Here is a 25,192-nt window from a genome sequence, read left to right on the forward strand (position 1 = left end):
AGCCACTGACACAAGGACTAGTGACCAGCCGATTGACACCCGTGAGGACGACTAAGGTGCCTCCCGTTTAGCTGAAGCAGAGGCCAAAGTAGTGTGTTGGGGACAGTACCTCGCCCCTCAACTACCAGGACCCTCCTTTCCAGCGACACGGGTCTCCACGCACGGCAAACACGTGGGCAGTTTTCTCGCCACTCGAAGACTAGAGACAAGGGTTGTTCCAGTCTCTCGTGACGAGCCCCAAACTCCGTAGAGAGAAACCACGAGGGAGAAGAGAAGGGAAAAGTTCCAGCAAAGAGGAGAGGAGACGGAAAAGAGGATAGATCACTGGGGCTCCAGGATCGTGACACCCGTCTCATCAAGAAGATGATCCCCTGAAGGGCTAGGGTACCTCGGGATTGCCACACCCGTACTCACAGAAGTGAGCCCCCTGAGGGGACTCACAAAGCGTGAGCCGCTAAGGCCTGACAGAAATCAGAATCATATAGCAGTGCATGTGTTCATACAGCATGTGTTAGTATGAGAAGACGAGAAATGATTGCAGCCCATAATAACACGAAGTGCTTTTATTACTCACAAGACATCTGCGAAATACTTTGAGGTTGAAAGAGATGTTCGAAGTGACGATCATGAGTGTGACATATATTTGATATGGTCGGAGTACAGACTTGATATTATTAAAAAAATTAAATGTTTCTATAAGAAATAAAGTACTTAAGTATTATCCCGTCAGCCCGCAAAAGATTCCGCCATCATGAGTGTGTGCGTCATCATAAGTAATCCGCGAACATGAGTGTGACACATACTTGATAAGGTCGGAGCATGGACTTCATGTTATTCAAAAACTAAATGTTTCTAAAAGAAATAAAGTATTTACGTATTATCCCGTCAGCCCCTAAAAAAAAAAAAAGTTGACGGAGATCCCGCTAAAGGTGCGCTAAGCGCTCCAGTGAAATTGGATACTGAAATACTGATTGTTAGATAAAAAGAGGAGTGAAGGAACCCACTCCTCTTTATCTAACAATCAGTATTCGACCCGCTTCATGAAAAGATTTTCATCGATTTGTATTAATTTGTTACGCCTAGTTCTGTTTAGAACACTGTGAATATAGCATAACAATTTATTATTGTTTTGTTAGCCTTATGCAGGTAATCATATTGTGTTCGTTCATATTCATTTTTTATACCACCCAATTTAGAAATAATCCGCCTTTTGCTAGGTCGAAAAAGTTAAAATATTTTTTACTAGAATGCAAGGAAAAATACAGCAATAACAGTTAATTTATTTCCTTATTCACAAAAAAGAAAATTAATTCATCAAGTACCAATTGAAGTTACATCAAACGAAACAGCAGATGTTATGTGTGGCTGCTTAGCGATAGTTTAACGGTCGACGGAATTATACGCGTAAGTACCAAAAATAACAGCCCACCAGCGGCCGAGCGGTAAAGTTGCTGAACATTGGTAGTTCGGTCCGAGGTTCGAATCCCGCGAACGGGCTGGCTGCATGGGCGTTTTCGTGGTTTTCTCCATGTGTAACGCGTATACGAGCCAGCTACCCTTAGAAAGTCCTCCACGAAGGCATCCCTCCTCTTAGGCAGATAGCCAGCCCTTGAGGCTTTGCCATAATCACATACACACCAAAAATAACATACCTTATCAAATGTCTAAGGTATTTAATAAGAAAAACATGCGATTGAGAAATAAGGAATACATTTTTCATAATTAAGGAAATTCTTATTTACATATAAACGCATCCATCTTGATGCAGTCTGGTGGTCTTTTACAACTGAAAATTACTTATTGGGTGCAAGTTCACGATTTTTAAGAATTTTTTCACAAAAAAAACCTTCCCAAATTATCAGTTTATCAACATATAAGATGGGAAATTTTTTTTGAATGCAAATCTTAATTATTAAATATAAATTAAACGATAGTTTAAAAAATAAAATGCTTATATTTATTCTTTCAGCTAGAAATTTTCGAATTGGACCCTAAGTACTGGGAACAGTGGGATGTAGTAAAAGATATAATGGTAACTAATTTATTTATATTTATTTTATGTACATTTTGAGTGTTCTTCGTAAAATATAAAGTCTATAATTTTATAGATGCATGAATCAAAATATATACTAACAAATGCAATTATTATGCCTAAGGTTATAAATTGCGTAAAAAATTAAAAGGCTTAAAAAAGACTGATGACTGTCCAGTAGATAAAATATTCAGGGTGCTTTTCTGTTAGCGAAGCATAGTTCAGCGCTAAATGTAAGTGCTGGGACGAAATCGAACTACTAGATGGCGATAGGCCTAACGAAGCTTCCAGACAAGAATAACTACTTTATTTATAATGAAAATAATGCGCCGAAGGCTGTGCGCGATCTATGTACACAGCAATCTCTTTCTTACTTTAAAAAGTTAGAAAATTGCACAAATTCGGCCACGCACACATATAAATATTATCACTGCATAGTTATTCACAACGTGATATAAAAGGCTACTACATTTAGGCTTGAGCGCAAATTGGGCGACTAGCGTCCGGTGAACAGAAAAGTACCTAAGTAGTAAGACTACATCTGAGCACTAGTCATCCTAATTAACAAGCAAATATAGCTTATTCGGGTAATCGAAAATTTCAGTTAATTTGGTCCTCCTTTTTTGTAGATGCTAACTAAATAAGGGACATTCAACAAAATTGAATCAGCCGAAGTCTCTCTAACAGCAACAATTTGAGATTTCTCAAAAATGTTATTACACAGATATTTACCCTCAGAAAGCACCAAATGTACAACTGCGCTCTTACAAAAGTCCTTACGTTGTTCTTGGAGCCCCTCCCAAACTCTTCTCTCCCGTTATTGTCCAACTATAACCGTTAACCTTGCAAAACGTTCTTAAGCTCACCGGTGATTATCAATGACGGTAAGTCATCACATTTCTGGGCATTTTTTGGCAGAAACTGAAGAGATATAACCGTATGGCATGATTCATGGTTTCCAGTGAAGACGCCCCTTTACCAAGTTTCAGTTGATCCGTAACAATCGCTTGAACAGTTTCAATAATCAACAGGAAAAACGGTAGAAGTTTTCTATATTGTTATTTATTGATCTTGTTGGATGAGCTTATTCACTTTTTCAACTATGGCATCTTGACTATCCGTATCTAAAGCGCTTGCACCACTTTTATCCTTGTGTGTGCGATGCAGTTTTTTCCCGTTCACGCTTGCCATCTGTCGATGAATTTTAGTACCCTGATAGCCTTTGCCCTAAAAAAAAAAAAAAAAAAAAAAAAAAAAATTGCAGCTCACTGTTCTTCGATCGATGCTTCTATGTTTTATTTTTGAGCTCGTCCTATATCAGTATCACATCTACTTATACCCTTACCAGTGCGTCAAAGGAAACATTTTCCCCGGAATATTCTACGCATTCGGGATATTTGACTGGTTGACTTAAGGGAAAAACCAGTTGTTTTGGGAAAAACTACGAGCTTTAAGAGAAATATTTTCGTCTGAGTCGCAAAATGCCCCGCGTACGTAGCAAGAAAATTGGTTTTAGTGAGACTGTTTTGGTTTGGAACCTTCCAATGGTAGAAGGAGAAGAAGATTCTCATTTCTTAGAAAAGTTTCTCCTAGTGTCGCGTGACGTAACAACTCCATTAGAAGTCATGATTGCACAATTTGAATCGTCCCTTCTGTTGAAGTCAATGTTGACGTCTCATATACATACAGATTTCCCCCTTCGGTCCAGGGCTCAAATTCCGCCACCGCCCATTGAAGCTCGGCACCGAAATTTCATTTTTGAGGGAAGTTTTAACTGCAGCTGGAGAGTATGGAAACTGGAATAAGATGACTTCTGGTGCTTTGTTATGCATCTGAATTTCAATACTGACAGAAAATTTTTGTTGATTTAGGGATATTTTATATTTAGTAGGGATATTTTATATTCACACTATGAATATTATAATTGGTAAAACTACTGGTAAACTGGAAGGCTAAGATATGGCATATGAAAAAAGGGTATTAAGAAATTAATATTAGCTACGTGTTACGTTTTTCTGATAAGAACAAAATATGTGTGTGCGTGGGGGCAGAAAGCAATGAGCCCCAATGTGGAAATGCGATTCCCTAAGGAAGATAAATTTAGTACTTCTCTGTTATAAAAACCCCCAACCATATTTGGCGATTTGAGCCAAGATCTCAGTTATAATTTCGACGTGCTCGTGAAGCTCAACTACAAAAATAAACAACATAGCGTATAAGAATAACAATGATACTCAAATGTCGTTTCCTAAGAATAAAGAATGTTTATCCTTATTATTATTATTTTATAGCATGTAATTGCTCCAGTCAACTGCAGCACTTTCACACATATTTAACTGTTTGTTACACCATTTAATGGACGGTAACTCCTCTGTCCAAGAGTACATAAATCTAATAGCAGGGACGAACCATATTCTGAAGCCGGTGAACCAATTTCCAACACGAGACCCTTCGGTAAATTAAAGATTGTTCACGAAAGATTGACGTCACGAACGCGTTTGTGTCATGAGCGTGTGTGAACGTCGCGCTCACACAAAAAAAAGAATTGAATATATATTTTATAATAAACAATGCGAATTCGGAAACCTCATCAAAAATAAATAATATAAAAACACACCGCGAAAGCAAAAAATGCAAATACACAATTACGTGGCGAGGTATAAGAAGAACACGTACCCAGATTTTGGCGAGATATCTCGGTTGATTAGCGATTCAGTCCACGGGGTCATTATGACAAAGATGAATTAGATACCAAAAAGTATGGTTCAAAAGATTTATCCTTTTATCTTCGTCAGATTCCTTGTTACTATTTTAATCACCTTTTATTTTTTCCCTTATTTCATTTAATTTCTAAAATACTTTATTTTAATCTATAATTAATTTGCTCTTTTTTATTAGCACTTCATTCAATTTTAATGTTATTTTTATTTTTTATAATAATAATTAATTAAACTATAATTATTAATATTTTTATTTCATTATAGTTTATTTTGCGCTAAGTAGTCATTATTTATATTGTTATTAATTTTTGTATTATTTACTTATTTTTGTTAAACGTTACTGACTATCTAATATCAGAATTTAAGTCCAAGTCCATATTAAAAGGACTCCTTAGACAATTCATTAACACTGCCTGAAACGCTGTTTTGTTCTAGCTCATTCATTTATTTGTACAGCTCATTTTTTTGGGGGTCACCCAGACGGTATAGTGGTTAGGGGAGCCTACTACGATACCGAAGGGCCCGGGTCCCAGGTAAGACATGGATGTTTGTAAATGTATAGTGTCGGTGCGGCATGGAGTCACTCTAAATACGCGGCGAGCCGAAAGTCCTCTCGTGTGGATTGGAGGGTGAGGAGAAGGGTGGGAAACCACCGGAGCCCTCTCCCCCGGGTTGCTCTCCCTCAAACTTGGGGGAGGAAAATAGAAGTTCAACCTTTCTTCCGAGTAGGCTCTGGCAACCATTGTTCTATGTAATGTGGACAAGACAACAACAACAACAGCCCACTTTTTAAGGAATTGCTCTTTATAGACCTTGTCCACAAAAGTCGTGGCCCATTGAACGTATTCAGGTGGCCCCACATTGGAATTTGAAGAATTTCAAGAAATTTTGATTTCAAGAAAAATTGCTTTGTCAGCTTTTTGTCGTAAAAAAACTTTTTCTTCTCTTATCCTCGATATTTAAAACAATTTATTGACATGCCTGATATTTGAGATAACATTTTCTGAAAATGACGAATTTTTCAAAAATTTCACTTTTTCTTATGTAATTTACCTTATGTAATATTGTTCCAACTCAACTTCAATTAGAATTTATAGATATACAGTGTGACTCTGCTGTAAAATGCAAGTCTCTTGAAAATCCTACATTAACTGACAAAAAGATGTCAATTCGAAGTATGTGACCGAAGACAAGTATGCAGGAATTCGTAAACATGCACTCTTCATGCCTTCTATCTTTGGCAGTACCTACATACATGAGCAGCTTTTTTGTAAAATGAAAATCCTAAAATCAAAACCATGACTGAATCCTAAAATCAAAACCACGACCATTTGGGGGAACTTTGCGAATTGCAACAACACAGATTTAACCGGATATTGAAGCTTTAATCAAGCAAAATCAATGTCAAATTTTACATTCAAACTAAAGTAACTACCATCTCCTGCCAGATTTTAATTTGATTTCCAATTGTTTTTTTGGAACTATTGTATATATATACAAATTTGTAACACTATCTCTTCGCTTAGAATCAATTGTAGTCTTGCAAAACAAACTCCCTTTTTTATATAAATTTTCTGACTACACTATTTTTTTTGATAGACATGTGGACTGCAGATCTTTGTGAATTTATTGATGTTGCTCTCTGGCGTGAAAGGTCGAAGACCCACTACTATAAGGTATTTTCTCCCACCTTCCCGCAAGCCTTCGTGCTGTAACTGGAAGCACACTCGACGCATATTCGTAGGTCCAAATCCGAGCGACCGCACTGCGGATTTCTATAGTTTCCTGAATTCGAGAAAATTCTAAAAATCTCTACAAACAGCGCCCGAACTAAAATGGTGACGGACGATAATTCATTACCGCAAGGATTAGAAACACTCCCACTGGGTCTACTAATCCTCATCGTTCTTTAAAAGGATGAGTATATAAGATATTTTCTCTCTTCTTTCCACATGCTCGAAATGCGCTCGATGCCCGTTCCGGAGATCCGGAGTTCGAATCCTGGCGAGCGCACCGTCAATTTCTTCGATATTTTGATTTTAAAAAAAGTTCTAAATGACTCTAAAAATGATTCCCGAACTAAACGCTGGTAGACGGTTATTCGTCACCAGGAGGATTTGGCGATGGGGTCTCCTAATCCTCTCGCCCTTTAAAAGGAGAGGTAAAAAGATTTTGTCTCTCCTTTCCGTATGCCTTCGTGGCGTAACTGGAAGCACGCTCGACGCGTATTCGGGATGTCCGGAATTCGAGTTTCGGAGAATGCATTGCACATTTTTCACGTTCCTGCATCGATCAAACTCACTGACTCTACATCCCACCTTTATTTTCGCAACTGTTCGTTGTAAACATAATTTTCATTTACAGAAATGTTTTAAATGACGCAAAAATTCACCTTTAGGCATCATTAAGTTTAAAGGTTGCAGTTAAGGGGAAAGAAATAAACTTCGAATTATTCCAATTTATTTATTGCAAAATGCAAATTGACTATGATGTGAAAAATCGCAAATTTGGATGTTAAACACCTCGATCAATTTTTCTCGAATGGAAGTCAAACTTTTCGTTTTATTTTTTATAACGAACGCAAAATTTTCTTAGATACAAGTATAAGGATCGAAAAAGCATATAAGAAGTTGATGTCATAATTGTTTTGAAAATATATTTTTTAAAAATTTAATATGCAAAAATACGTCATTTAAAACACTTTTGCAAATGGAAATACATGCCTGACAAAGCGGTTGCGAAAATAAAGGCCGAGTGAAGGACTTTCGTAGGAAAAAAAAAAAAAAAAAAAACTCGCTGCATATTTAATGTATAGTGCTCGTGAAAAAATGTTAGCTTTTCGTTCAACCGCATTTTAGGCCAATAAAGATGCAAAGCATATTCTTTTTTGGCCAAAATCAGACACGGAAATTATATTTCATTTGCTTAATCGCATAATTTTTATTTGAACTAAGGCAATGAACTTAATGTATTATTTATGTAGACTTTCAAAAAGTAAACACATAACCTTCTATTTATTTTTTTTATACTAAATAAAACGAAAAAATAAATTTTATTTGAGTAAAGTGTTAATTTTTTAATTCAATTAAAATAAAGCTAAAACACTTTTACATAATAACCTATAAGTAAGTAAGGGAAACTAATGTAAAATAATAATAAAATAACCTTTTGTACCGTATTTAGTTTAGTTAACGAACGGGCATAATATGTAAATAATTTATAACAGGCGCCTTTTGATGACACTTGAAAACCGCTTTGTCCAAGCTAACCTTAATTGAATGATGACTTAAACAGCGGAAAAAAATATTTTTCAAATTTAATTTTAAAATATCAAGAAACATATAAATAAGCATTTTCACGGGATTTTAATTGCGAAAAAACAAAAGCTTGCTTAAGCAAAAATTTATCTATAAAGTATTCAAAACGTTTCTGGAAATTATTTGACCGATGCTATACCCCTAATCTTAGTATTCGGAAGCCTACATGCCAAAATAAAATTTTAAATTAAGCAAAAAATAACCTTAGTTTGTCGTAGATGTTTTCAGGAAATTCCCCCCCCCCAGGGAAAAGAAAAAAATCCGCAAAATTTTTGCTTGTTCCTGAAGATGAAAGATCACCCTCCAAATCGGTCAACTTATTCAAAATCTACATCAAACTAAGGTTGCCTTTTTGACTAGTTATAAATGGAAATCATGTTATTTGGCGACTTAACCCCTTACTTGGCAACACTTCTCTGTCACTTGGGCAATTTTTATAATCTGTTTTGACTTATTTGGCAAATTTATCTTTTATTTGGCAACTTTAGTTAAAAAAAATATTACAAAATCATATTAACTGAATTCTTGATCACAATAAGCGATTAAGGCTCTACTTTTATATTCGCCCGAAGATCACCAAATGTGGCGATATATATTCTGCGCTGGTTTTTGGCGCGGCTGCGGTGCTGTGGTTTTGGGGACGATGTTGTTTGTATGGCAACCCTTTCGACGTTGAAACTTAACTCTTTTGCTACAGTGGTTTAATTGCTCATTGGTTCGTGTCGTGCGTGTTTTGAAATGGCCTATGTTGCAATGATAGACGGGGTGGCAAGATTTCAGTCGCGTAGTTTAGATTGTGTGTAAAGTAAATTTAGTATTAGAAGGTACGATGCTGGAGTTGCTAACGAGTCTTTTGTTCACGGGTGTGTTTATGAGGATCGAAATGTATTTTTGGAATTTCTGTGGGACTTTTAAAACGGAGTCCGAAATGCGGAGCTGCTATGGGAACTCGGACGAAGAAGGGCGTTTCTCATAGTTCTTGTGTGGATTTGCAGTTAAATACTTGCTGTTAAAGTATGTGGCTGTTAGCGGAGTTTAAGATTTGGATCGGGGTTTTCGTGTAGTAATTTAACTTTGGAGGAAGTTTTATCGTTACTTTCGAAATTTTGAATCGCAGAAAGAGATGTGATATAGCAAAATCGTGGCACTTTTGTGACTGGCGAAATTTTATTAACGAATGTATTATAGTAAGTGACTTTTATTTTACTGTTTTTATTTTGTAGAATGTTATGTTCATTGTTTTCCTTACTATGAATTTCTGTTGTTATTGTTGTCTTTTTAATTGTTTGTAATTTTTGTTATTTTAGTTTATTTTGTTGATTAGTGCGCAATGCCTAGATTATGCAATTCGTAGATGTTTTTTTAAGTTTAAACAGGATGCTGTGTACATGGTATTCTTTGAAATTTATTGTTGTTATGTTAATTTATTAAAGCGAGGTGTGCGTAGCTCGTAGATTCGTTCGTTGCCTAGACTGTGCAATTCGCAGATTTTTTTTTTAAGTTAAAACATATCGCTGTGTACATTGATTCTTGTAAAATATTTTTGGTTAGAAACTTTACGTTTTTGCTATCTAAATTTTTTGTTTTTGTTTCGGATTTTTAGCTTAAATTGTGTGTCCAAAACGTGGTTTTTGCCATGTGCGAAAACCGCGTTTTTGGAGACATTTTAGGCTTAAAGTTCGAAATGTAGACTAAAAATTTAGATAGTAATATGGCACCGTAGAGTTTCTCGCCAAAAATGTTTCGCGAGAAATTTGTCGCCGCATTTGGCGACCTGAGGGCGCATATAAGAGTAGTTCCACGATTAATTTCCTATGTATATTCCCGACGAACACTTTTATCCAAGATAAATAACAGCTCATTCAGCTACATTAGAACGTATTTCTTCCACTTTTCTGGCGTGCCTTCGTGGTGTAGTGCTTCTGCACGCTGGGCCGGTATTCCAGAGGTCCGTGGTTCGATTCCCGGCGAAGGCGTTGCATATTTTTCAATCTCTCTTGCTTCCACAAAAATTAATGTCCCTGCAACATAAATAGCTATAATTAACCCAACAAAAAATGAACTGAGATAAGAGGCAAAATCTGAACAAACTGACTGATCGCTGGCTCGAATACAGCCTCTTATGTGCACCGTCTTAAATGAAAAGGAAAAGCGCTTCGGCAAGTGTTTAGAAAAATCGCTCCTGAAATGTATTTTCTAGATCCTTCCAGAAATTTTTAAGTTAGTGAAAAATTGGCATAGATAGCCAAGATCTGGTAGAAGAGTTTCTATTGTTTATAAAATGGACTATAGTTTGCGTTGTCCCCATAATTTCATTATCAGTTGACTCGGAATTAAAACTCTAACGCAATACATAAAATAAACATACACAATCACAATAGCAACAAATTTAAAATTAAATTTACAATAAATAAATTTTATAAAAAATATTTACAATAATTATTATACTAAGTACACTATTTATACATATAAGTAAACAAATACAAATATATATATAAAATTACAAACAAATAAATAACATATTTACATAATTGTGTAACAATACTTTTTTTAATTATTTAGTTAAACTGGATAAAGAAACTGGAAGGACTAAGTCAGGATCAAAAGTCATATTTGGAAGTAAGATATTTTTTCTCTTATTCTATTTCATTTTTATTAATTACCGCTTTACCGAGTGGTTAAAACCATTTAACATTGGCAGTTTGATGCGGGCTAGGGCCTCAACAAATGGAGTGGATGTATGGGTGTTCTCGCAAGTTTTCTCATGAAAAAAGTGGACACCAGCCAACGTTCTTTAAAAAGTCGCTCATGAAGGCAACTTTCATTTTAAGCAGACAGCACTTCTGTGCTTTGTCATATTCAAATTCACTAATTTTATCCCTTCTATTAATTTTATTCCTCGTTATTTATGGATAAAGCTGAGTGTTGTAATGAAGAGAATGTAAATATGTAAGATTTCTGTTCCTCAGAAAACAAACTGTAAGAGCAATTTCACGCAGAATGAAATGTTTTGAAATCTAAACTGCAAATTAAAATTATTAGTAAATGATAAAAAATAAGATTAATTTGAGGAAGAAAGTTAAGTTCCCATTTAACAGAGCTACTGGCACATCTGTGCCTCACAGTATATATTTTTGAACCAATAAGAAATAAATGAATAAACCAATAATAAACAAGTGACATTTTCAATTCATTAAATATACTATTTCAATGAATTGAAAATTTCACTTGTTTAAAAAAAGAATCTGTAGGAGTTTCGAATTTTTTGCAATCATCCGAAGCGTCTAAACTCTTGGTTGACGTTAAGAGAATTTTTGATTTTTTGCATTAATTTACATAATTTGTGCTTAATCAGGCAACCATTTGAGAGATAACGAAGGCTATGCAATTTAACGCGAAGTTGGCTAACTGGCGTGGAATTCAACTACCGCCAATTATAATGCAAGGCCGAAAATAAGAACTCTTATCTAAGATAGCAACCTAGTTACGCGGCCATTAAAGGCAGAACACGCTCTGTCTTACAATCTAAGAACCTCATATTAAACACACACGAACTAACTCTGCGTTCTGGAAAGAAAACAGAAAAGGAGACGTGACAGTTCAGATCCAAAACATAAAATAACTGGTTAATTAACATAAATTAATCTTACATATCATATATTCTGTTATCAAGGGATAAATGATTCTTTGATTGGAAATACCTTTTCGCTTTCAAAAGTTATAAACAATAAGACTTCTGCATTTCACTACATTTTCTGTTATTTAATACCTAATATTTAAAATAAACAACGATCATCGTAATTTTTGTTTCTTATTTATGAATAAAAGATACATCTAATATTCTTTTTGCTTAGCTTTCAAAATCTATATAAATTAAGAACCATAAATTTTTTAATAAATCTAAAACAAAAATTACAAAAAAGTAAAGTACTTTTCTGTTAGCGGGATGGCAGTCACCGAATGTGCGCTAAAGAGCCAAATATAATAGCCTTTCGAAAGAAAGAAGTTCATATTTAGAGATTTTTAAGTTTTTGTTCTATTCGATCTACATAATGAGCATTTTTTGTTTTCAGTGAGAATCTGGAGCAATCATACACATTGAAGCATATGATTAAAATAACATTGGTTATTCTTTCATGTTAAAATCCCGATAGTTACGATTAACATACATTACACAGATTCAAACTTATATTATGAAATGATCGTTTGTACTTCACTATTTAAGTACACAACGGAGCTTAATAGTCAAAATTGGCAAATTTTATTGCATAGTTTGTAAGGCGCAAATTTCAGTTATCACCAAATTCTTACGCGGTGACAGTTTTACCAAGGAACTATCGTTTTTTCTTTTTTCACATTAAACTTGCTGCAATATACTTAATAAAATCCCAGTACAGCAGTTTTTTGTTAAAGGACCTAATCGCATAAGCCTTCGTCATCGCATATATCAATCGCATAAGCTTTTGAGACATTTGAAATTTGCACGTTATAGTATGACCGATTGATTAAGTTTGCCGATTTTGGAGGCTCTTGGTGGCTGTTTTAAGTAAATACTTATGATTACTTAATAATATAAATTTGATTTCATGTATTGTACGTAAAACTCTGCCATTTAAACCTTGCCACGAGGAATTTCGTGGGCTTGGGTTGACTACGTCAGACAAGTGAGCATAAGCAATAACAACACGTAACTGTTTGTAAATTATAACTGTTTATTTGAATTTAAATATGAATCAATAACAGATATTATTTTAATTACGTGCTTGAACGTGAACAACATACTTTTTTTTTTTTTTTTTTTTTTTTCAGATTTTCACTGAAAAGGAAAATCGTTCATTATGCGGAACAGCTAGAACGAAAAGCTGCATTTTCTAAATATGATACTTTTTTTTTTTAAATTGTTAAAAAAAGTTTTAGGAAAAACTTCAGAAAAGTTTCTGTTTTTTGCTTCAAAGAGCTACTGTGACAAGGAAGTAACAACACTAATTATGTCTGTATATATGGAGTTGATTCATAAGGATTCTTGATCGCTAAGATAATATATACCTAAAACAGGAGAAATTTATACCCATATTTTGTGCTTTAAATAAATATTCCATTCGGATAGTAAATAAGTAGAGCTAATTTACCCTAAAAATATTATTATTAATACAGCAAGAACTTTTTAAATATTTTATATACCTTTTAAATAATTCTAATAATACAAAAATTTAACTTACAAATAACAAAAAATTATAGCACTTACATATTTCTTTTAAAAAAAGTTTTTATACAATAAGCTTTTATTGAAAATGGATGTGATATTTAATGACCTAACGGAGAAAAATATTTTGTCATACAGTTTAATGGGAATATAGATTAAATAATTCTAATTACAGATTTCATTTATAATTTTATACCTCGAATAATAAAAGCGTGGGGCACACATGATAAATTAAAAAAGACAATGTCTTATACATTTAGTAATGCAATTTAATTAATAGATTTCATTATTTAGGCGCCCCGCGCTTTTATTATTTCCGATATAAAATTGTAGATGAATTCTACGAAAAGAGTTTTTTAATATACTATTTCCACTAAACTATACGATAAATTATTTTTCTCCTCTTAGTGCATGAATTATCTTATTCATCTTAAATAATAGCTTATTGCATAGAAACATTTTTAATTGTACTTCATTTTGTGTTTTTTTAAGTGTCAATAACGCATTATTAATGATAGAATTCTTAATAAGTAATAGTAATAGTAGACTTCCGATTATCCGCGCCTGCCGCACAAAGTTTTTTTTTTTTTTTTCCCCCAAGCGTAAAGCAAAGAAAATAAAAATGTTCACAAAACTGAGAGAAACGTTAAATATGCAATAAACGTTAAACGTGCTTATTTATAGCAAAAATATCCTAGGCCTTCTCGGAACCTTCCCCTCTGATGAGTAATAAGTGATTTCTTACACACCCTTGCAGTGCCCGCTCCACCGCCCTCTCTCGTCTTAATCTTACTGACACGTCCATTTCCTCCCACTCGCCATTGTTAGTTTAAGCCTGATATGTTTGCGAACAGATCGGAGTTAATTTCTTATCTTTTATTGAGTTCAGTGCTTGAGCTTTTTGGTTTTGTGTTTTTCGTTACCGATTTAAAATGTCAGGAAAACGAAAGAAGGTTGTGTTGAAGATTGCGCAAAAACTAGAATTAATTTCCAAAGTAGCAAACGCCCCTACAAGGCAGCAGATGGAATTGGATTACGGAATCGCGGAAACAACATTCTAAAGCAAAAAGACAAACTGGTGAACTTTGCATCAATGTCGGACAGTGCTGCAATGAAAACGTGAAAAACTATGAAGGGTTCTACCATTGATGAGCTAGACATGGCATTGACAGAGTGATTAGCTCAAGTTCGAAAAGAAGGTACTCCTGTAAATGGTCCTATCATTGCGGCTAAGGCAAAAACCTTTTTTGAGTTGTTAGGCCTGAAAGAAAATTTTGATGCGTCTCCTGGCTGGTTGACTCGTTTTAAGCAGCGACATGGAATTCGAGAAATTAGACTTCATGGGGAGAATATATTAAGAGTAATAAGCTAAAATAATAAGCGTTAATTACACATTTCCTGCTGTTTATTTTACGTTTTATTGTACATAAAACGATTTTTCCAAGTTTGAATGACTGTTTTCTTATTTGCTATACCCGTTTTTAGCTTTTTTCGTATTATCCGCGGCGGCCGCGCCACCCAATTCCGCGGATAATCGGCAGTGTACTGTATTAAAACTCAAGTATTTAACTTGTCGCGCATACGATATAGGGGTTACGGAAGCCGATTGCAATATCGACGGACAAGGGTTCCGATCCCGGAGAAGGATTGGCTGTAATTGTACGTCCCTGCACAGGAGACGATGACCAACCCACTAGGTGCTTCCACAATAAAGTAGCCAGCACACCCCGCCTTAGTAGCGGCCGAACCAAGTCCGTCAGTGCCCGCCAGTGAAAACGAAACATTTTACTTATGAAATTAAAAATGGGGGGAGGGGATATCGACAGTTCATTTACGTGCGCCAAGGTGGCAGACTCAGAGAATGCTTTTGAATTTCGTCAGACTGCAACAGACTATTTTTTAATGTCGAAAAACGCTCAATTAATACTTTCTAACCACTTATGTTATAAAGGAAGGCGAGAAGTTTGTTTTACAAGCTGCAAAAATTTCAAAACTTTATATCCGATACATTTTTAGATGTTCAAATTTTAAAATCATGAACATCGAAGAGTTTAAATAAAAATTTGAGCTATGTTCAAAAATTCAGAAGTCAAGTTATAATTTTCATATAAGTTTCACTGAAAATATTGTTTTTCCCGTTATATTCGATGATGCAAACAGTAAAATTTTGATATGCTTAAATTCGACGACAATCCCGTTATATTTGATGGTGCAAACAATAATATTTTGATATTCATAAATTCGCAAGACTAATTTCGAGAACCAAACGAGGTCTTAAAACTTCCGGCTTATCAACATGACGTATATGTTAGGAAAAGAGTGAGTGAATGAGTGAGTGATTATGGCGCAAAACCAGAGATGATTATGACGCGCCAAACACAAGGTGGGATGATTACAATTGATGTCATTAAAATTCAATAAATAAAAACAAGTAGATAAATTTACCAAATCCAGAGGATGAAGTCATATAAACACAAGTTAAAAGCACATATTAAAATTCAAGACAGAGTTTTCAAAACAAATTACATTTGGTAATAAAAGCCAGTTTCTTTTAAATAATAAAATAAATTAGAATTGACCTCTCTTCCGATTAAACGGTCGAGAGGTAAGTCACAGCTATTAAAATATTTCTGGCGAAGATTATTAAAACATGGACATTCAATTAAAATATGACGAACAGATAAACAAACATTACAATTAAAACAAACAGGCTCATTTTCAGCTTTGAGAAGATTGTTATGTGTGACTCTAGTGTGACCTATTCTGAGGCGAGTCAAAAGAACGTCCTCTTTACGATTTCCAGCAAAATCCCAATGTTCAATTCTAGGCTTGACGTTTCTCAACTTGTTGTGATGCTGACCATCCCAAATTTGCTGCCATTTTTTCCGCATCTTCCCCTTGATTACACAGCAGATGTCTCTAAAAGGAATAAGGCGAGTGGACGGTTCAACAGCATATTTGGCTGCGATGTCTGCAAGCTCATTTCCCTTTATTCCTGCATGTCCAGGAACCCAGCAGTACAGAACTTCATATCCTCGAATTGTTAAATTTCTATGAATTTTGAGAACATCCACTACCACAGGATTCTGCGTGTTGGGAAAAGCTTCCAAGGATTTAAGAGCACTATACGAGTCTGTATAAACTATGAACTTTTTGTGGCAGAGCTTTGAGATGTACAAAAGACCGTAATATATTGCAGTTAGTTCAGATGTTAGGACTGAGAAAGCATGGTGCAGGCATCGGCCCTCAATGTAGTCTTAAAATACAAAAGCCATCCCGACATGATCATTTGACTTTGATCCATCTGTGTATATCGGATGATAAGTGCTATATTTGTGCCTGTGCTCAGCGAAGAGTTGTCTGTAAACGATCTCGTTAGTGCTCGCCTTTACGTGATGTTTGAAAATATCGAGAAGCTGGATACGTGCATTTTCCCAAGGTGGAATTTCAAAATTCTGTACTGCTTGAGGGCACATATCAGAGAGGGAAAGTTCCTCAATGACAGGGCGAAATCTTAAAGGAAAAGTAGGAACACAGGATGGACGTGTTTCATATAATGTGTTACACTCATTATCGTGTAAGCACAGCTTATTGGGATGTTCAGGTTGGGATAGAATATTAAAATATTGCAAAAGGGACAATTGCTCACGCCTCAGATAAAGGGATGGTTCGTTAGAGTCAACATATAGGCTCTGTACAGGAGAAGTCCTGAAAGCTCCTGAACAAATCCGCAAACCTTGATGGTGAACAGGATCCAGTTTTAACAAAACAGATGACCGAGCAGATCCATAAACCACTGAGCCATAGTCCAGTCTAGGGCGGATAAGCGCTCTGTAAATGCGAAGCATGGAGCAACGCTCTGCACCTTAGGAGGTGTTCGCCAACACTTTTAAAATATTCAGTGTTTTGAGACATTTCTTTCTCAAGTTTAAAACATGAGAAAGGAAAGTCAATTTCTGGTCGAACGTTACTGCTAAAAATTTCACTTCGGGCGCAACTGGAATAATTGTACCATTCAAATATAACTCAGGTTCAGGATGGAGACCACGCTTCCTACAAAAGTCCACGCACACAGTTTTCTGTTTCGAAAATGTAAATCCCTGTTTGTCTGACCATTCTTGGATCTTATTCAGAGCCATCTGCAATTGCCTCTCTATGTATCTCATGTCTGCTCCTCGACAGCTAATCTGTAAATCATCTACATATAGTGATCCCAAGATGGTAGGAGGAAGTTCTTTTAATACAGAATTTATTTTTAAACTGAACAGCGTTACACTAAGCACACAGCCTTGAGGCACACCCTGTTCCTGTAGGAAAACATCCGAAAAAACAGAGCCAATCCTTACTTGAAAAGTTCTACTGTTTAAGAAATTCTGAATGAAAATTGGTAGGTTGCCGCGCAAGCCACTCTCGTGAAGATCCCGGAGTATACCGTATCTCCATGCCTTATCATAAGCTTTTTCAATGTCGAAGAAAATCGAGACAAGGTGGCTTCTTCTTACAAATGCTTTCCGAATGGAAGTCTCTAGGAGGAGCATGTTATCCACGGTTGTTCTCCCCTTTCGAAAACCACTTTGATAAGGCGATATAATATTATTCTTTTCCAAGAAGTAGACTAGGCGGCTGTTTACCATCTTTTCAAACAGTTTGCAGAGGCAACTCGTAAGGGCAATTGGTCGATAGTTGGAGGGATTCCTTGGATCTTTCCCTGGTTTGGCAATGGGAATGACAACAGCTCTCCTCCATGCACTGGGAAAAATACGCTCATTCCACACTTTATTGTAAAGAGTGAGAAGGGCAGTCAGTGACTTATAGGACAGATGCTTTAGCATTTCGTAATTTATGCCATCAAAACCCGGAGAAGACGTATGTGTCTGCAATAAAGCTCTCTTTAATTCCAGCATAGTAAATGCTCTATTGTAAGGCTCAGATTTGGTAGAGTTGAATGCGATGGGACTTATTTCAGAGTGTTGCTTGATAGAGAGAAATGCAGGTGAATAGTTTCTGCTGGAAGAAACGGCAGCAAATGTCTCACCAATAGTATTCGCAATTTTTTCTATGGAGCTTATCACTCGGCCATCTTTTTCCAAAAAGGAAACTGAGTGGTCTTTATATATGCCGCATGCTTTTCGAACTCTTTCCCAAAACCGCTTACTAGGCGTGGAGGATGTTATTGACGACACATATGAAATCCAAGAATTCCTTTGGCTCTGCCTTCTTACTTTGCGTGCATTTGCTTTGGCTCTTTTAAAGGCTATGAGGTTTCGCAGAGTAGGATATCTACGAAAAATACCCCATGGTTTTTTCTGTTTTTTCAGTGCTTCATGACAGTCGCGATTCCATCACGGTTTCGAATATTTTAGTATTTTTCCTGATGTTCTAGGAATCGAAAGCATAGCTGCCTGAATAATAGTATTAGTAAAAGCTTCCACAGCGTCATCGATATGCACATCTTCTACCATTTCCTCTGTCAGCTCTGCAGAGGAAGAGAAGAGTTCCCAGTCTGCCCTATCGAGTATGAATCGAGGGGATCTCGACATGGGGTTTGCTCCTCTTCGTGCAAGAGATATAAAAATGGGATAGTGATCGCTGTTGTAAAGATAATTTCCCACACTAAACGTGCAAAATGGCAGCAGAGATGGTGAACAGATGGCAAGGTCGAGAGCATGGAATGTCCTTGAAGGCTCGTGGATGTAAGTATTCAGCCCATTATTCAGGAGACAAAGGCTATGATCTTCGATCATCTGCTCAATTTGTCTTCCACGGCAATTTGTATCTTTACTACCCCAGAGTGGACTATGGCCGTTAAAATCTCCTATTATGATGAAAGGCTCAGGCAGCTGCTCTAAAAGACCATTTAAATCTTGCTGATCAATATGCTCATTTGGAGGCAAATACAGAGAAACAACTGTAACAACAATATCAAAATTTGTTTGAATAGCGACAACTTGGACGGATGTTGTCAAAGAAAGCACATTTGAGGGATAATCCAGTGAGGTCAGGAGACCTACACCTCCACTGGCACACTCACCTGCAATGTTATCTTTCCTGACGAAAGAAAACCTCCGAAGTTTTGCCTGTTGTTCTGGTTTTAGATTTGTTTCCTGTATTGCGAAGCATACAGGATGATAAGCATTAATTATGGCTTTGATGTCGAGCAAATTTCGGTGGAAACCGCGACAGTTCCATGACATGAGGGTGGCCATTATGTATTGTTTTTGTTTTTCCTGTGCTGTTCTTTTGTTTTTCGTGGAAGTAGATGCCTGGGAACTTCCAGACCCTCTTCCACTTCCATAAAGTCTGAATCCGCAGATTCAGAAATCATCTCATCGAGAGAGCTATTGCTGCGACTTCTATTTTTATTTGATGTTCTTTGTGTGGCATTTTTGGGCTTACTTTGAATAACTGTTTCTTTTTTTTTTGGACTATATGTGTTGCATTTTCTTTTTTTTATTGGATGTAGGCGGTTGGGTTTTATTTGATAGGGTCTGTATGCCTATTGATGTTTGGGTGGCAACTGTACGAGATGATTTAACAGCACTGGCGTATGATGTACTTGGTCGAAGCTGTGTGCTCTGAACTAGTCTTCTGGCTTCGGCGTAAGAGATGTTCCTTGTAACTTTTGTAGTCTGGATTTCTTTTTCCGATTTCCACTTTGGGCACAAGCGAGAAAATGCTGGGTGGTCACCCTTGCAATTTATACACAAAGGCGCAGCGGTACAATTATCGGAATCGTGGCCAATCTGTGAGCATCGGGCGCATGTGAGGCTGCCACGACAAGACGTCTTAGAATGGCCGAAACGCTGGCATTGGAAACATCGCATAGGGTTTGGAATATAAGGTCTTACAGGAATATTTAGATATCCGGCCTTAATATTCTTAGGCAGATCAGGCGTGTTGAAGGTAAGGATCACGTGTTTCGTGTCTATCAACTTACCTTCTTTACGCATCTTGATCCGCCTTGCACCGCAGACATTTTGGTCGGATAGCTCAGAAGCGATCTCTTCTTCAGAAACATAAAGAAGGTCGAATTCTGAGATTACACCCCGACAATAGTTGAGTGACTTATGTGGTGTTACAGTGACATTCGCTTGCCCAAGTTTAGTTATCTGAAGTAAAGAAGCAGACTGGGTGGCTGAGTTTGTATCAATAAGCAAGTCTCCGGAGCGGAGACGCTTTATATTTCTCGGCTCACCAATACAAGACTGGATGTATTTGTTTATTACGAAAGGAGACATCTTATGCATTTCGCCAGAAGGAGTAGTGATTACTAGGAAACGGGGACTATTGTTATGATTTTTTTTATTTGCATCTGTCCGTAATTTTTTTGCAGAATTTTCAGAACTAGGTTGAGCGACAGGTTGAGTGACTGGTTTAGTAGGAGACGTTTCAGAACTAGGTTGAATGATTGGTTTATTAGTAGATGTTTCAGAACTAGGTTGAGTGACTGGTTTAGTAGATGTTTCAGAACTAGGTTGAATGATTGGTTTAGTAGTAGATGTTTCAGAACTAGGTTGAGAGACTGGAGTGACTTCAAAGTTTTTTAATAAAAAAATATGTGTATTTGCCATATTAAAAATAGAAAAGATTCGGGTCCGACGGCCCCGCCCACCACGGAGCCCAACAAGGGAACACAGATTCCTGTGTTAGGGCTAGCCGGACCTATACGCAAACTGAAGCCCCACAGTCGGCTTTCCCGAAAGCAGGTACTCCCGAGAGCTTGACCCCAAGCCACTGACACAAGGACTAGTGACCAGCCGATTGATACCCGTGAGGACGACTAAGGTGCCTCCCGTTTAGCTGAAGCAGAGGCCAAAGTAGTGTGTTGGGGACAGTACCTCGCCCCTCAACTACCAGGACCCTCCTTTCCAGCGACACGGGTCTCCACGCACGGAAAACACGTGGGCATTTTTCTCGCCACTCGAGAACTAGAGACAAGGTCTGTTCCAGTCTCTCGTGACGAGCCCCAAACTCCGTAGAGAGAAACCACGAGGGAGAAGAGAAGGGAAAAAGTTCCAGCAAAGAGGAGAGGAGACGGAAAAGAGGATAGATCACTGGGGCTCCAGGATCGTGACACCCGTCTCACCAAGAAGATGATCCCCTGAAGGGCTAGGGTACCTCGGGATTGCCACACCCGTACTCACAGAAGTGAGCCCCCTGAGGGGTATGTTAGGAAAAGAAACACAAAAATCCTTTGTTGCCCATTTTATTTCTATCGCAGCCAAATTATTCAAAAAATATCTTTCGTTGGGGAAGTAGATTTTCTAGAGGTGTTTCACATTCATAAAAATGTTCTAGTTGACGATCCCAATTCCAATCTATTTTCATCCTCCGCTTCCTCCCCGGGGGGGTCGAGTAGAGAAATCTGCGAAGCTACTGGCTAGGATCTGTATCTAGGCAACCTAGGCCACGAGGGTATAAAATTTATGAACTTGGTGGTTCTGAAGGCCTCGGAAAGGTCACTCATTGGTCGGCCTGGTGGTCTGGCAAGTCCTAAATCGGTGTGGCACTAGTAGCCCGGGGGAGGGGGTAGCGCCCTCGGGTTCTCTGGGTAATGTCAAACTACGACGGGCAGCCCAAGCGACTGGAAGGTAGCAAATCGACGACCAGTGCTGTCTGGGGAACGTGTCCCAGGCGGTGCGTCCCTTTCTCCAAGCTGCGAGGGCGGAGGTTGAACCTCTGTGCCTGCTTCTGAGGGGAGAGGGAACCTGTAGTGTGGTTCATTCTTCATATGAAGGTATTGTTCAAGATTTATTCACTATACATTTATTATAGACACAGATATTTAAATATTAATTAAATCCTAAATATTTTTTCATTATTAAAAGGAAGACATGTCCGACTGAGTAGGATTGTTTTGCTTTAAAATATTCAGGGAAGTCAATATCAGGGGCAGGGAAGTCAGTATCTTACCTACTGAGAAAAGACTGGGGGGGGGAGTGAGAATGAAAGAAAAAATATATGCCAATATTTAACGCTGCATTGGGAATTCTAAACGTATACAGCATGCTGCTTTTAAAATTTCTCTTATTTTGCTGTTGAATTGTATATGGCGTAAATGTGAAGAAAATTATGCCTATTAATAAAGATTAAAAAAAGAAAAAAAAAGGGTTAGTAGCAGTGAGTATAAGCAGACTGTTAGACTGCGAGAGCGTAAAGAACCTTAACAAACCTTTTTGGTCAACCGTTAAACTCTGAAACCTTTCAGAATTTTATAAAATTAAAATATTTTTAGTGTTTTAATACGCTTATTAAGTTATTGGAAATTCTAGAGATATGCTGTTTTTAGCACAATGTGGCGTTAGCCAAGATGCTTTCGAAATATGTATGTGTCTGTAAATGAAAAATCTCCCGTTTGGGCGTAATATAAAATCTGACCGCTTTCAGATTTTACTTTTTTTTTTGTCTTTTTATTATTAACGTTTTATGCGTTTATTTTATTTATTAAATATCATGTTATTTGCGCTTGCGCCATATAAAATTCGATTTAACAGCAAAATCGCAAAATATTTAAAAGCAGCACATCTTTAGAATTTTTGAAATATTTTAGAAAATAACATAACAAATATTTGCTTTACATGTTTCTTAAATTAAAATTTACTATGTTACTTTTCAAATAAAATCATTTAGAATAGTGTAGTAGCATTAGGTGAAGTATTTAGTATTGTGAGAGAACGTAAAATGAGAGAAAAATAATAAAATTAAAATTGAAAATATTGAGCGAGTGATTGAGTGAGAAAGTGAGCAAGACATTCAGTAAGAGAAAATTAAACTAAATAAAATACAAATAAATTAAACCAAATACATTGCCACTGCATCCGAAAAGATTACGAATCCAAATTTGAAGAAGCCAATAGAATTAAGTTCAAATAATAAATGCCTCTTGATATTTCCACTTACTGTTTTTATTTCTCATATTACTGATTAATAAATATTGTCATACATGTCTAAACAGATCTTAACTTATACTTTAGGAATGTGGATCTGACATCCAGTACTTAATAAGTTCGAGAGTGGATAAAGAACAAAGCAGGAAGTGTCACCGGTACATAAGAAAGTTATTTCAAGATTAGGATTATGAAGGTGGTCATCTGTGAACAATTCATAATCTTGGTTAATGGACTTAATGATGTACTAGACGAAAAATAAAAACTCGATAAAAGAGAGTTGCAAATTTTCTGTATTTTATTTCACACAGATTTTACATATTTAACAGTAAGAACTTTGGGATCATCGACAGGTGTAAAGTGATGACGTAAAAGACTAAGACTTGCAAGAAATAATTGCTTTACTATAATTTTTTTAAATACTATTCTTTAATAAAAATTATTTGTTTCATTACAGCGTAACCTCTTTGAAATTTGATTTAAGGGAAAAAAATCACGTTAAAGAAAGAAAATCCTTAAAAAAGTAAGCAACAGAAATTAGCTTAGCAGTAGTATATAACGGGGAGCGTAATCAAAGAACGTCTAAAGAGCAATGCAATATTTTTTGGCGTAATGGCAGATCAGACATTGAGTTGATCAGTGTTAAGCGAATTTCGCTTACTGCGGATGCTCGATAGTGAATATTAGGGACATATAATGTTTAAATAATTCAAGTTTGGGCGAGGGAAACTATTTAAAATGCCTCCTTTTTTTGGGGGGGAGGGGTGCCATAACTACTCATGGGTTATAGATTTCACCCATATAATTTCATAAGTAATCGCATTTAAAGATTAATTTTTTAACACACGCAGATTGTATTCATTCTTCATACGAAGATATTGTTCAAGATTTATTCACTATATATTTATTATACACACATATTCAAATACTAATTAAATCCTAAAAAAAATGTCATTATTAAAAGAAAGAAAATTTGAAATGTCCGACTGCGTAGGATTGTTTTGCTTTAAAATACATCGCCCACAAGCGGCCCAGCGGTAAAGTCGCTGAACACTGGTAGTTCGGTCCGAGGTTCGAATCCCGCGAACGGGCTGGCTGCATGGGCGTTTTCGTGGTTTTCCCCATGTGTAACGTGTATACGAGCCAGTTTCCCTTAGAAAGTCCTCCACGAAAGGCATCCCTCCCCTTAGGCAGATAGCCCTAGTGTGCTTTGCCGTATTCTCAATACACACACACACACACTTTAAAATACATCACTGTTGTGTTATTTTTCAAATTCATTACCAAAGCATGATTTAAATAAACTCAAGCTGGGTGTTGCGGAGAAGTAGCACTGAATAGTAAAAAAAAAAAAAAAAAAAAAAAAAAAAAAAAAAAAAAAAAAAAAGAGAAAGTTCATTAAAATTCAAATACAGTAATTCAATTATATAACATAGACATAGTTATAGAAATATAATTAATATGTATAAAAAACAATTATTGTATGAAATGCATAATAGACCAAAGAATGAAAATATGTGCATTCTAACCCCACGCCACCTAGCAGCCGCCGGGAAAGAAACCGGCCAAAAAAAGACAATAGCCTTCAGTCGGTGTACTGGAGTCACGAACTTAGCATGGTGTTACCCGACATTTATTTTGTAACTTAAATGTGTAATTCTAACGCCTTCAGATGTAATGTTTTATTTTTCTTCATTGTGTTTTGTTAATTAAAACTATTAGAAAGCCCAGGTGAGTCTTTTGTTTATGGTAGTTTGGTTAAAGTTGACCACCAATCGCGCGTTTCGAACGATTTATCCAGTGTAGAAAAAAAAACATGTTCAAGACCCCAGGACATCGACTCATATTCCTTTCCAGGTTTTAGGTACTACTTCCTCCAGCGAAGCCTCACCGGAAGATTATTTTGGAAATTGCATAAAATATCGGTTTCATGTTCACCCAATGATTAATTTGGAAATCGCATGAAATATCGGTTTCATCTTTACCCGAAGATAACAGATTAGATAAGATATTTTCACTTAATAAGCAATATA

At 36.4% G+C, this 25,192-nt stretch overlaps 1 protein-coding gene across 2 annotated transcripts in view; it reads left to right on the forward strand.

Moving 5' to 3' along the window:
• Positions 1-23,438, forward strand: part of LOC118202480 (uncharacterized) — a 38,005-nt gene extending 14,567 nt beyond the window's left edge. Inside the window, exons 3-5 of one of the 2 annotated variants that reach the window (XM_035374662.2) lie at positions 1,970-2,032; positions 10,632-10,688; positions 23,247-23,438. In XM_035374662.2, coding sequence (XP_035230553.1) covers positions 1,970-2,032; positions 10,632-10,688; positions 23,247-23,345 — 219 coding nt within the window. In that variant the 3' untranslated portion in view covers positions 23,346-23,438. The remainder of the gene's footprint in view (positions 1-1,969; positions 2,033-10,631; positions 10,689-23,246) is intronic. The other variant, XM_035374663.2, reaches the window with a different exon arrangement.
• The last annotated feature ends 1,754 nt before the right edge of the window (positions 23,439-25,192 follow it).

The sequence above is a fragment of the Stegodyphus dumicola genome, chromosome 8 (assembly GCF_044657685.1).
Source record: "Stegodyphus dumicola isolate Sdum_Otavi_A_Nest chromosome 8, ASM4465768v1".
Lineage (NCBI taxonomy): Eukaryota > Metazoa > Arthropoda > Arachnida > Araneae > Eresidae > Stegodyphus > Stegodyphus dumicola.